We start from the raw sequence: 14,983 nt of genomic DNA, 5'->3' as shown, positions 1-14,983 counted from the left end.
TATATATATATATATATATATATATATATATATATATATTCTCCTCCTACCTTCCTCCAACACAGTCACCTCCCTGCTACAGTCAGTCCCTTGTTAACTCATGCTTAGACTATTGAAAAAGCCTGTTGGTTGTTCTGCCTTCCTCAAGTCTCTCCCTCTCCCCATTCTAGTTCACTCTCCTCTTGCCTGTCAAAATGATCTTCCCAGAAAGTTTAGGTCCAACTGCATCACTCCCATCTTTGGCCCATTTAATAAGCTCCAGGATCAAATATAAAATCCTGCTTGGCTTTCAAGCTCTCCATAACCTTCTTATACCTCCTCCTCTCCACTCCATACCACTGCTTCCCACTTCCTCTGGGCCCAGTGACATTGGCCTCCTGGCTGTTCTTTGTCCTGGACACTCCAAGTACTAATGCTAGGCATTGCCTCTGGCTGGTTGTTGTCTCTCTTCTTCTCCAAATCATGACTCCTTCAGAGATCTTGTACATTAAAAAGTGGTTTGCATATTGCCTCCCCAACTAGACTGTGAGGTCTTCGGGGGCAGGGGATGTTTTTTGCTTTTTGGTATCCCCAGCGTACAGTTCCTATGCAGACAGTAGGCACTTTAATCTTTGTTGACTTAACTAGACTTGGTATTTGATTCTTTGAGGTTTAGGAGCTAAAACACATACGTGTGCGCGCACACGCGCTCGCGCACACACACACACACATCTCTACACAACACACTATTTTCTCATGAATAAGACATGCTCTTTTTAATCAGTTCACTGATTAATCCACTTCTAGACCATTCACCAAGAGGACACACAGTTCCTTCAGCTCTACAGCGTACTTCAGTCTAATGAATTAAGTCCTTGAATCAGAACTGAAGGAGTCTTACAGTTTCCCTGATATCATTTGTGTTTGGTTCCATAAAATGCCTTCAGTTCCCCAACCTACTATACTTTGCCAAAGGTGAAATCCTAATCCCGAAAATTCTGGGGAGCTTCTTTCTGAAGGGTGTTTTCAATTACTAGAGAAAATTTGGGGGATCATTATTTATTTTAATTTGCTGTTGGGCAAATCTAACTAGACACCTGATGGGTCAATGGATAAAGCACTAGACCTGAAGCCAGAAGATTGGACTCAGATGCTTACAAAGCTGTTTGACCCTGGACAAGTCATTTAATGTATGCCTGCCTCAGTTTCCTTAATTGGAAAATATGGAAAATAATAGCACCCACCTCCAAGTGTTGCTCTGGGGATCAAATGAGTTAAATTTATATAGTGCTCAGCACAGTGCCTTGGCACATTGTTGTCATTCAGTCATGTCCAACATTTCATAATTCCATTTTGGTTTTTCTTGGCAAAAACTTCAGAGTGGTTTGCTATTTACAGATGAGGAAACTAAGACAAAAAGAGTTAGTTAAGTGACTTGCTCAGGGTCACACAGTTAGTAAGTGATAAGACTGGATTGAAGCTCAGGTCTTCCTGACTCCAGGCTGAGCACTCTATCCATGGTGCCATCTAGCTGCCCATAGTAGTAATGAACATTTGTTTCTTTTCCCTTCCCCATTTTAAATGGTTTCTATGAGATTGAGAATCCTCCCAATATCTCATTTCTCTAAATACCTGATAAATTTTAAAAAGACACAAGGTAGGGTGGGGGGGCTGGACTTTTAATGGAATAAATCAGCAAGAAGGACAATATGGTTTATATCAACCTCTGGTCTTTCTATCTAAAGCAAACCCTGAACTTTACTGGAAAATCATTTATATACAGGATATGTCCATGGGCATTACAACTACATACCACAGTGACTTAAACAGAGAAGGTGCCAAATGATATTTGCTGATTCGATTTGACTTTACTATAGTAATATTTAGGGCAGCTGGGTGGCTCAGTGGATTGAGAGCCAGGCCTAGAGACTGGAGGTCCTAGGTTCAAGTCCGGCCTCGGACACTTCCCAGCTGGGTGACCCTGAGCGACCCATTGCCTACTGGTTGTGGCCCTATGCTCCTAGAATGGAGTCCCAGGATAAAAAAAAACAAAACAGTAATATTTTCTGTATAAAAATATATTTTTAAAGGTTTACAATATATGTAGCTGGGTTTAACCAACATGCAGCTGTTAGCATCAGAGCTGTTTATGAGGATATTCATTGCTCTGTCCTGGGAACAGCTCCTGAGCACTTTACTGACTGCCTCCTGATACTCATGAAGACAGAATTTCTCTCAGGCAGCTGTTCCCAGCTACTACTCTTTAGTTTATATGGTCTGGATTCCTATAGGGCTTTCTTAACCTGAGATGATCTTGAGGTTTTTTTAAATAATATTTTGATAACTGCTTTTCAATAATTTGTAATCCTAGGTATATTATTTTATGCTTTAAAAGCATTATTCTGAGAAGGAGCCATAGGTTTCATCATATTACCAAAGGGATCCATAGTACGCACACAAAAAAAAGTTTAATGTCTTTCTTCGAGGGACTTTTCAAGTTTAATACCACCTCTCAAATTCACAGGATCATAAATCAGGGTAAGAAAAGGACCTTCTAGGTCATCAAGGCCAACTCTCTCAATATTTGGATGACAAAATTAAGGCCCAAGAACATTCAATATTCTAGCTCAGGTCCTCTGAATCTAAATTCAATGGTCAAGATTCATCAGTCTACATTTTGACACTCCTCCCTCTCTAGTCCATTTGATTCAGGACCATGGGCCTGGGCTGTGACTGGGGATTCAGTAATGCCAGTCACAGCCAAAAAAGAAATTGTCTATGAGTCTATGAGCTCTTGACAGATCAAATTAAACAAATCGTTCATTAGGATGTGAGTATAAATGATCTTTATGTCAGCTTTTCACCTATCAATTATTCTTAGGTATTTATTTCTATTCCTTAAACCTGACAATGTTATGCATCACAGGAAATTTTTTTAAAAAAATAATAGGAAGCATTTCTAAAGAAATTTAATGTTTGCAAAATACTTTACATTTATTATTTAAGTTGATCTTCACAGCAATACTATAAAATAGAGGCTGTGATTATCACCATTTTACAGATGATTAAACCGAGTTTGAAAGAGGCAACTAATGGTATGATAGATAAGAGTGCTGAGGCTAGAATCAAACAGACCTAAATTCAAACTTGACCTCAGGTATTTACCAGCTATGGGACCCTGTGCAAGTCTCTTAAACAGTTTGCCTCAGTTTCCTCAACTGTAAAATGGTGATAATAAAAGCATTAACCTCACAGGGTTGTTGAAGGGATCAAGAGGGATATTTGTAAAAAGCATTTAGACAAATGTCTAGCACATACTAGGGACTATGTAAATACTTACTCCCTTCCATCCCTTCCCTTTAAAATGACTTGCCCAGGATTAAAAAACTAGTGTGAGAGGCAAGATTTGAACCCCACTCTTAAAGACTTCAAGTACAGTAACTCTAAAAACTCTGTCATGTGGGTGACTCTTTAGGCAATTCCATGCTTCCAAAGTCTCTATCCTTGAATTACTCTTCTCTCTGCAATTTCAATACAATGGTTCTTGGCAAACCAGGAAACAGGGAGTAAGAGCTGAGGAATAAGTGGGGATGTTAAGGGAAAAGAAGACAGAAAAAAGAGGCTGTCAGTTTTGGGGGGGAGGTTTTAACTCTACATATTTGAAGAAGTGTAGATCTTCAGAAGCATATTTTTGTAAACCAGAATCTAGAAATAACTGATAGTCCATCTTTCTTCCTAATGGGAAAGGGTTCACTTAAACCCTCCAAGATGGCCATTTATTTGTCCATTTCAAAGTTGTCAAGTACTAGAGATGTTCACTTTGTTATTATAGGTTTCTAAAGATGTTATGGCCAACAGTTCAGTTTCTTTTCACTCTATTTCTAAAATAAGAGAAAATCAGTTGTTCAAATTTGATGACTGAAAAAAAAATAGCTGAAATCTACAAATAATCCAGAGTTGAATCCAAATTTCAACATTAGCCCATAAACCTTTTATAAAGGCTTTTGTAAAAATTATCTTTTATTTCTATCTACTTGCTCTGAATAAGACATAAACCAGATAATTAGTTTCAGAATAATCTTGAGTTGGCTCTATGAAGGATGGTATAGTAACAGTGCAAATGATAGAGACCTAATTATACTAAGGCCTAATGCAAAAGAACAAAGGACTTCCTAACTCCCATCTCATTAGTCCTCATCCTAAGCAAAGCTACAAAGAAAACTTTCCCCTTTCCCCTCTTTGCAAGACATCTTCTTCTACTCTTTGCCCTGATTCTTCCACGCCCTAGGGATTCTAAATAACTTGGGTCTTTGTGATCATTTAGGAATGCATCTAATAAACTCATTGATAATTAGGTGTTGAAAACTTAAAGTGTTTATTAGAGTGAGTCTGAATTTTAAAAGAAAAGCCTTAGAACAAAGAAATGAATAATAGACAACAGTGGGAGAAATCTTTTTGGGTGGAAGATATGCTTATGTTCCTTAAATAAGACAACATAAGCAACTTCTGAATCATGAGGCCAGCACTAACTTCTATAATATTTTAAAGATAATGTTTGGGTTGGCTACAAGATATTCAGACAGGTGGCGAAGTAATTAAGCAAGCTGAACAGCCTGTCTGCTCTTCCTATAAGATTTTCTGGAACTTGAAAATAGCTTTAGACCTAGAAGCTGAACTTACTTAGACAGATCTGACCATGTCACTCATGTTAAAAAATCTTCAGTGGCTAACTATTGCCCCTGGGTAAAGATGTAAACTCTTCAGTCTGATATTTAAAGCCCTCCTCAATGTGACTCCTATCTCTCCCTTCCAACTTTCTATATGACATTCAAACTGGTCTCATTATTGCTCCTCAGATTTCTCACTCCATCTCTCCTCTTCCTACACCTCATCACAAGTTCTCTGTCCTGCTTGGAATATACTCCCTTCTTCACCTCTGCCCTTTAAAATGTATTCCTGGCTTCCTTCAGTACTCAGGTCAGCTCCACCTCCCAAACCAAGGATTTTCTTGATCCCTCAAAATTTTTCTCATCCCCTTCAAAATGTCTTGTGTTCACTCTAAGTTCACGCCACATCCTCACAATAGAATTTAAGTTTCTTAAGGGCAGCAAGTATTTCATTTTTGCCTGTGTATGTATCTCCAAGACCTCGCACAGTAATTGGCTGAGTATTTGTTAACATTTTTGTTTAACTGAACTGATTGAACTTGGTTGGTTTTGCCTCTCCTTCACTTGCTTCCCAGTAAAGAAATGAGAAGTCCTAGAAAACTGCTGAGGATGATCTCAATCTCAGCCTGAGGAAGAGATCTATACCAGGTAGCCTTTGTAACTTGTACTGGCTTATAACTACTAATCAATACCAAAGAAAAAGTCCCAGGACTTTAGAGCTGGGAGAAGCTTGAACATCATCTAGTACCACCTTCCTAAAATGTTAAATGAAGAAATGAGACCTAAGGCCATTAATTGATATTGCTATAGAATTTTGGTTACTCTGCATACATGATGCTTTACCAGAGAAATCATGTTTCTTATATTTTCAGATTTTACTTACCACAAGCTAACCAAATTATAATGCAATTCATTAGGCAAATACAGATCTACATTGGTCCAAACTACTGCCATGAGCCATCACTTCAGAAGGAGAAGGATAGATACAAACCTTCAATTTAGGCAATGAATGTGAACCTCACTTTAGAGAATGGAGGGAAATGGACTAGGCCTGTGATTTCACTGATATAGTGAATATCTGGATCATAAAATAAGCCTTTATTAAGGGCCTATCATGTATCAGGAATTGTAATAGATGTGCTTGCAAAGTAGACTGGCACTTTCTCTAAGGCTTATAATCTTAGAAAGATGTCTAAAGCCCTGAGAGGTTTAGTAACTTGCCCAAGATCACATAGTCAGTATGTGTCAGAGTTGAGATTTGAACCCAGATCTTCCTGACTCTAAGGCTAGTCTATGCTAGTCTAAGGCTAGGCTATGTCCTATATTATGCTGTCTCTCCTGGAGCCTACAGACTGTAAAATTGTAATACAACATAGTTAACCATAAAAAATTTTTATTACATCTAACATTAGACCAGTCTCTTGATAATAGCACTAAAGAGGAGTTTGTTTCTCTGTTACTCTACAGTTTCTATGCCCAGAAATCTGGAAATGTTCAAGTTTAATGGCACAATTTTTTAAAATATTTAAAACAAGAGAAAACTTTGCAGAAAAAAAATATTCAGTCTAGTACAACGGAAAAAAAAAAGTCTTTACTTTTATGAATGCCTATAGGAAGGGGAAGGAGGCAGGACAGAATAGGAAGAGGAAAAGAAGAAATTCAACTCCTCTGTATTAGGGTCAGGAGAGGAAAGGAAAAGCAGGAAGAGATAAATCCAATAAAACTATCTTCTTGGGATCAATGTTATGCATTTAACAATCCTGACAGTGTAGCAACAGGCCAAGATTCTGAAGCTTAGCACAAAGAAATACGCTGCACAAAAGACTAATTTTTAAAAGAGATAGTAGCTCCTAAATTTTTATAATTACTATATTGCTTCCTTTGGTTCTTATTTTCCCCTTCTAAAAGAAGAAAAAATTACTCAGGCAGTCAATTTAAATTGGCTACTTTTTAAAAAATAAATTAGCACCTCCCCATATACCTTCAAAGCAATTTACAAACTAACACACAGAAATAATAATAGCTAACCTTTATATGGAGCTTTAAGGTTTGCAGAGCACTTTGCACGTTATCTCATTTCCTCACAACTCTAAGGCTACTGTTTTTACAGTTTTACAGATGAGAAAACTAAGGCAGCCAATAGTTAAATGACTTGTCCACAATTAGTGCCTGAAGCCAGACATTAGCTCAGGCTTTCCTAACTCCAAATTCTCCCCTCTATCTACCTCATCATCAAGTCCATTGAAACACAATCACTGAGAAACTAGGAATGTTAAACAAGAGAAAACAGTATTTGGAGGCAATGTCTTATACAAGAAAGTGAGTTGGGTTCAGACTGAGAGAAGTAGCTTTTAAAAGACAGTTCTGTTCCTCCTGTGTGACTTGGGACAAGACCCTTGACCAGTTTGGCCTCAAGGTCCTCGACTATACAGTAAAGTGTTTGGATATGAAAGACTATAAGGACCCTTCTGACCCTACAATCTATCTTCCTATATTATGGATTAGTTCTCCAAATCAGTTCTAAAACAACTGTGAATTTAATAAAATAGAGTATGAGTGAGGCATTGTTGAACATTAGATCATTATGAAATTTCATGCCAACTTTATTAATAAAGTTGACAAATCAGTACATCATAAGCAAAAGAAAAAAGTCTGTAGAACAAAGAAGTGTGAATACCAAGTGGAAAGCAAGGTACTCTGTTTCAAAATGAATATATTAATATGATACTGCAAATAAGCATCCTGGTAGAAGGGCAAGCCTATGAAGGCAGCCTCTGTGAATACAAACCTACTTTTAAAAAAACTGATTAAAATATCTAAATAAGTACCACTTAAAAGAAACGTTTCTAACCTCTTCTTTTCTCAATTTAACAGCAGAACCTTGTTAAAATGCTGGTTGAAGGACAAAGATTACAGATCGCTGTTTTGGGACTCTCAGGTTACACTGCGATGTACTATGTACTGCTCTGTACTCGGGGGGCATGATTTGACCTGTAACAAAATCAAATTTGTGCAATGCTAAAGTACTTTATAATAAGGTTTTCTCCTATGTCCCCCATACAAATAATATTGTACCAACATGCTATTCTCCACAGCAAATTGCCTCAGAGTTTTCCAATGCAAGTGGGGCCCTGTCTGCTACCCAGACACTTAGTTTTACGTGTCCTCAATAAAGAAAACATGGAGGTAAAATGCGTAATCGTAAAAGGAGGCTTAAGTGCACATACCATGTAAAAGCTCACAAACATGCAGCCACTTTCAGCCTTACAAGCCACTGTGATTGATAAATGGATTGTGCTGGAATTCCCTCTTGCATATGGTGAACAAGCAGCTTTAATGAGGCTTGTGACCCTACCTCACTGATATCCCAGGGAATCTTAAAGCTAACGGGTTGCCACCAGATGCAGGTCAGGTGCTACAATTACTTTTCCCAAATCACCAGGAACTTTCTAACTTTAAGCTCCTTAACTTTCTTAGTGGTGTGAAGGCAGGCCATAGATATTAATGTGTCAGGTTCTTGTGAGTTATCATAAAAACCGTTCTTACCAGTAGTGAGGCCGCAAGGCGGAACAGAGGATAGAGCTCTGGGCCTGGAGTCAGGAAAACTGAGTTCAAATCTGGCCTCATACATTTACTAGCTGTGTGACCCTGAGTAAGTCACTTAACCATCATTTACCTCAATTTCCTCAACTATAAAGTAGAGATAATGATGGCACCTACCTTGCAGGGTTATTGTAAGCATCCAATGAGATAATATTTGCAAAGCACTTAGTACAGTGTCTGGCATATTTGTTTCATTCCCTTCCCTCCCACTCTACCACTCTTGCTGTCTATGGAGAGGATGTATTACTTCAGAAAGAAAACAATGTGCTCAATAATCATTTAAAGACACTTGCAGTTTTTCCCCAAGTCATATTTATCAATAAATCAACAAGTATTTATTGAGTGCTTCTGATGCTACATACTCTAGAGACACAAAAAGACCTGGTCTCTGGCCTTAATCTAATTGAGAAGAGAAGCAACATGCACAAGAAGCAATCATGACAACAATACAATAGAACTGGACCCAAAGTGTGTAGGGGAGACCATAAATGCCACATAAATTCAGAGGAAGGATAGGTCAATATGGCCTAAAGTTGTCAAGAAAGGCTATAGAAAAGAGGGGAGGTGGGCTTTAGCTGCCCTTAAAAGACAGGTGGGATTTGGATAGACAAGGAGGAGCAAGAAAGAGTTTTCCGGTTGGGGAGAAAAATATGAGCAAAGGCAGATATGAAAATAAGCAAATCAAGATTCATGGCTAACTTCCAGAAATCCATGATAATAGATAATAAGCCTGGGCAAGTTAATTTCACAGATACACAGCAGCAATCTGGAAGAAGGATACCACAATCCTAATTTCTTATAACTCAGAGAGAGGCAGATTTAACTTTAACTTTGTTATCAATGCCTTTTTTTTTTCTAGAAAGTGCAAAATTATCAATGAGGAGATTTTTAAGAGAATCAACTATTTTCAAGCATCTTGGAAAAGCACAAACTATTCTGATGTCCTCATTAAAGTAAATTCCCTAAGGAGAACTTGACACAAATTTTGTTAGCCTAGACACAGTTACTTATTTATGTACCTGAAGTAATGAAACTGGACTGCTTTTAGAACATTTTTGTAATCCGGACTCTTCACTAAATCCACTTCCCTCTAAACATGGAAATTTGTGATATGAAACAGAGCTTTTATTTTATATCATCACCAATCCTTGATTTTAGAATGAGTAACTGAAAATATAGCATACCATAAGAAAATCACCATCACAACTACTTAAAATACTGACATGCTCTACTCCAAGAGCTAGTCCCAGGAAGTAAGGCTAAATAAGGATTCAATTCCCAAACCAATTTTAAGACACCCAAATGAACGTGCATTTAGGGAAACGGAGTGCAATCAAGGAACTGCTGAGTATTTGAGGAGCACAAAAGCTCTCTTTCAAGATATATCGCTTTAAAAACACATCACTTAGAATCCTATTTACAATCATATGACAAATCAGTCCTTGGCAGTGAGTCTTCACTGTATTGATGCTTAATTCCTCACCATTCCCCAAGTTTTCCAATACTCTATGATGACAGAGAGCATCAGATAGCTTTCTTATTATATGCTTACCTTTATTTTATAATTGCAAACTCTTTGGGGTTAGGGTTTAATTTGAAGAGACTCTGAGTTAGGGCCCTCTCTGCTACCCATACATTCCAGATTTAATACTGTATTTACCTGATGGGGATTTCTATAGCCCAGGAGTAGATTTGCTGCTTTAATATCACCATGCACATATTCATTTTCATGTATATATTCCAACACATCTAACTGTAAAATAAAGAAGGTAAGTTAATATTGTCACCCCTTTAGTAATCACCTTGACAAACTTTTAACATTTTTTAAAATTAACTTTTAATACATAAACTTTTCCTATAAGCATGACCAAAAAAGTATCCTTTATCACAGTCATTTGCATATCACCCAGACCTTGGGGAATCTCTTCAAGAGGCCATATACTTTCAAAGCAGTAGGGGTTGCCCATCAGCCAACATTTGCTTAAATGCTTTCTTTTAGGGGGCGAAACACTAAGGGAAGGAAATCTTCTTATCCCTTTTCTGGTTTCATCAATATACGTAATTCCTGGCTGCCCCTCAGTAGAGAAAAGCATGCTTTTTGATTTTTTTAAACATTCTTCTGATGGGTGGGGTGGGGTTTGGGATTGGGCCAGAAAGTCCAGTGACTAAGGAAATATAAGGAAAGGAGCCAGAGTAATAAGTGAGAGAGTCACTGAAACAGAAGCTCCCTAGTCAAGGCTTTATCTTCAATCCAAGGTGTAGGGAACTAGGAACAAAGCCCTTTGCCCATGTGCATTCTCTCCTTCCCTGCAGAAAGTCACAGAAGGTTTCCATTCCTGTCCCACTGTGGGTAGTAGAACCAGGCTTACTCCACTTAAAATGGGAAAAAAAATTGAACCAACGAACAGCAAACAAGATAAGACAAATATGTGGCATAAACAAAATGTGTGCAGGGGTGCTATTAAGATTTCATTGCCTCTTGTTTGGCAAAGTCTGTGTAACTCATTGCCACAACTAATTATTGCTTTCATCCCAAATTCATGGCAATAAAAACTTTATAGAACCCCATACCGTCACATGCGTAATATATAAAATATTATCTTATGCAGTAATTTGCATTGTTATAAACATATGACAAAAGGGAGAGAGCATCCTTACAGCCATGCAGGCTTGTTCTGACATGCAAAAACAAAGCTGTGAGGAAAAAAATCAGGCTGTAGACCCCATGCCTAATTGAGTTTGTAGTGCCAAACACAGCACATTCTGTCACTTAGAGAGCCCACTGTTATCAATTACACCAAAGTGGCCTCTACGTCAATGACTGACATTTCTAGGGCAGGAAAGATTTCCCTCCCTGATAATTTTGCAAAGACTGAAGATCTGTATTTTTGTACCAAGTAAATATCCTGAGACTCTAGCACATGAAAAAGCTGCTCCAACTCACCATCCGCACACCCAACTGTAGGACAGTTTCCCTTTGAAATCTGCCTCTCTGGGCAAAGATCTTCTGTAAGTCCATTCCTAGTCTTTCCATAACCATGAATCTGTAGCTGTAAGGAAAGACATGAAAGAGAGATCCAAGAGAGGAACAGATAAAATGTTTATTCAGAGAATTGAAAGAAAATTATTTCGGACTTCATGGACAAGAATGGTAGTAAGCTTAGGTCACTGGAACTTCATAGCAAGCACGCATGCACATATACACAAATAGTAAGTATGTACCAATATGTGGTGGCAAATTTAATAAAAATACAATATGAGGGTAATTTGTACTTTTAGATAATGAGAAGGTCATGCAATTTAGTTTATTTTTCAAAAGAGACTACGGTAAAACTGTCCATTCTCTCATGCCCTGACCTTAAAACAAGGAGTTACTTTAGTTAAGAAGGTTGAATGAGGTAAAGATACAATCTGGGGCCACTGAAAATTACTCAGAGGAAAGATGGGAACTAACTATATGGCTCAGTAGGTTGGGAGCCAGACCTAGAGACAGAGGTCCAGAATTCAAATCTGATCTCAGACTCTTCCTAGCTATGTAATTCTGGGCAAGTCACTTAACCCCCATAACCTAGACCTTATCACTCTTTTGCCTGGGAACCATTATACAGTATTAATTGTAAGATGAAAAATAAGGGTATTAAAAGGAAAGACAAAAGAAAATGACTCAGGGACAAGCAGTTGATAACTAAGTTGATTCTATTTTACCTTTTTCCATTGTGTTCAGCCAAACCTGATCCCCAGAACCGAGGAATTCCTAAAAAATCAAGTTTTTTGAATGCCAACCATCTTTTGACTGCAGAGACAAAATGAAAAGAGTCAGCATCATTTCTAAAACCATTTCATATTTTATATATGCAAATTTTCTGATGATGATCTGGCTATCCCAAAAGAATTTTCCTTAAAACCCTAAAGCTATATAAAAAGAACAAATTAAAGAGATAATAATTGGAAATTCTATTTTAAAATATAAAAGAAAAATTAATTCTATTTTGGGTTGCCACAGCCAAAAAATTTAGTGCCTGGTGGCTAACCTGTTGAAGAACTTTTCTGTACATATAGATAGGAAGGTTGTAAGGCAGGAGACACAACTGGTTACAGGACTATTTGAAGTCCTTTCAGCTTTTCTGAGGATAAATGTGCTTTACTGGTGGAGCCTTCAAGAAGCCAGGGTCACCTTAAATATATTTCAGTAATACAAAATGTGTGAAGGATATTTGGCATTTAAAAATGATGAATTCAACACAAACAAAACAATTCATACGCATACTTAGCCCCCCAAATACATTTGTATCCCGTAAGTGTACTTCTCTTCTGCCCTTGAAAAAGGTACTTTCATCTTCTTATCCACTAGCTTTCATCCTAGTCATATGACATAACTATCAGCCACCATTGGCTTTTCTAGGGGTGAGTCGCAAGACTGTCACAAGGAGGGAGAAAAAAGTCCTTTATGGGCTCTCTTGAGAGCAGAAACATTTGCCTCCCTGCTCTTAAAGAGTAGTGGAGAGAATATTTTCCTTCCTCATAAGCTCCAAAAGGCAAGCTATTGACCCCTCTGAACTGCAAAGTATAAAACTCAGGTTGGATAATTACTTTACTTGGAAATGAAGGCTACACTCAAACTAGGTAAGATTCCATTTTTTCTCCTATGCAAATTCAATCTAGTCAAATTCTCTTAAGCTACATGATGTCAAAGAACCACCTCATTTGATTAAATTTTTCACTTTTTAAACCAAATTGAGTTTTTGGTCCAATCTATCTGCCAAACTTGCCTTACTTTTAATTCATAAGGTAGGATCACTATTACAAAATCAATTTTGATTGATTTCAAATACTTTGGATGAGGAATTATGGATTGTGGGAGTGTAGAAATAGATTCTTATTCATAAAACCATCACTTTTTTCTGAACATATATAAAAAAACTGCTTTGTGATGACTGTCTATTACATCAACTCCTTTAATACTTTCCTTTCTGGCCCCCATTCGGACCTATAACCATATGTTGCTGATAAAAAATATTTTAGCCTTCCAAAGTCAATCATATCAATTCAATATTTAAACCCCTCCAATGATGGTTTCACTTAGACTTAGAAGAATTCTCAAAGTCAAGTCCAACAGTATCAGAAAATTAGTAACAATCAATTACTAAAGATTTATTAAATACCTACTGATGTGCCAAGCATTGTCACAGACTTAGAAGCAGAGGGGGTACATAATCAGTGCTTGTCTTTCCCATTAGAAAGTAAACCCTGTGAGGGAAGGCACTGTGGTTTGCTGGTCTTTACATCATTTCTAGCTGCTTCTACTCCTTCCTTGAAAGCACTCTCCAATACTAAACAAAATTCCTTGTGTTTTCCTCTCTACTTCCAGGTTTCACCTAGGAAGAAGGTACAATCTCCTACCTACAAGGAATTCAATGTCACGAATATATTAACAGAGACCCAGATTACAAGTAATAGATAAGTGGGGCATCTATGTGGCTCAGTGGAGCCAGACCTGGAGACAGGGGTCCTGGGTTCAAATTTGACCTCAGATATTTCCTAGCTGTGTGATCCTAGGCAAGTCACTTAACCCCCACTGCCTAGCCCTTGCTGCTCTCCTGCCTTGGAACTAATAATTAGTATCAATTCTAAGACAGAAAGTGAAGGTTTAAAAAAGAAAACAAGTAATAGATAAATATTAGAACAAAGCCCAAAGTATATAAAGGTTAAGTGCAGGGTCACATGAATAGTTAACAGTCAGAAGCAAAATCTAAAGTCAGGTTATGCTGAGTCCAAACCCAACATTCTATCTTCTGTGAAACACTCCCTATTTTCCTGCTTTCTCCTATGCCCTACTTATCAAAATTGTCTGGAGAGACAACTAATAAGCCCATCACTCTAATCTCTTAACTAACAGGTATACTGTAATTGGACCAGGTTCAACCACCTCATATTAAGGTAAAGTAGAGGAAAGATCTCTGATTTTAAATATATATTCCATTAGGTGTACCATGGAAAGAATTGAGTGGCCTCCAACTCTGCCTCTTACATATGATATAATACAACCGTGTTATCCTGGGATAAAATCTCCTCTTGACAAGATTCTTTCAAAAGCACAGACGATATAACCAAATATCAAACACTCACTTGAGCAAGCACTTATGTACAAGTGGCTTACTGAGCTAGTGTTACTTACTACAGTCTTGCTTCGCAGCTCTCTGATAAAATTTCAATTCTGAAAAGAGTGGACCATTTTCTTGATATTCCTGTAAAGAAACGTGGCAAATATGACAGTCGCTGAATTTTTGAAATTAAAGAATGATTAATGTGATGAGGAGAGAAATAATTCCCCAAATGGGATTTAATATTTCAAGTGTTCAGAAATGCCTATTATATACTGCAGCACTTGAACTAGTAATGCATTTTCCATAAAACTTTGACCCCCAGACACATTTTCACTACAAATCTCTAAGCATCAAATTAACCAGAAGGCCACTGGAAGAATCTTGCTTCGACACTAGATATATTATGGTTGCTATTCCTTTTTGGACAAACCTAAAACCATTCTTCTTGTAGTAGGCATTTAGAAAAATGTTATCTGACAAATATGGGCACAATGCAGTGAATGACAAAATATAGTTAATAATAAGTAATCCAAAGCAGGCAATGATAAGACTTAACATGCCAAAATGATCTTCTTTGTGAAAGACTATGGAAAATGGTGCTTTAAAATAATAAGTTAAATGCAGTTCTTA

The 14,983-nt window shown here is 37.5% G+C and overlaps 1 protein-coding gene across 1 annotated transcript in view; it reads right to left on the bottom strand.

Moving 5' to 3' along the window:
- Positions 1-14,983, bottom strand: part of VRK2 (VRK serine/threonine kinase 2) — a 93,008-nt gene that overhangs the window by 50,853 nt on the left and 27,172 nt on the right. Inside the window, exons 4-7 of the mRNA XM_044663360.1 lie at positions 14,425-14,494; positions 11,955-12,042; positions 11,194-11,299; positions 9,910-10,002 (exon numbers count right to left, since the gene is read on the bottom strand). Of these exons, the coding sequence (XP_044519295.1) occupies positions 9,910-10,002; positions 11,194-11,299; positions 11,955-12,042; positions 14,425-14,494 (357 nt within the window). The remainder of the gene's footprint in view (positions 1-9,909; positions 10,003-11,193; positions 11,300-11,954; positions 12,043-14,424; positions 14,495-14,983) is intronic.

This window comes from Gracilinanus agilis, chromosome 2 (genome assembly GCF_016433145.1).
Source record: "Gracilinanus agilis isolate LMUSP501 chromosome 2, AgileGrace, whole genome shotgun sequence".
Lineage (NCBI taxonomy): Eukaryota > Metazoa > Chordata > Mammalia > Didelphimorphia > Didelphidae > Gracilinanus > Gracilinanus agilis.
This window is presented reverse-complemented; position numbering and strand designations above follow the sequence as displayed.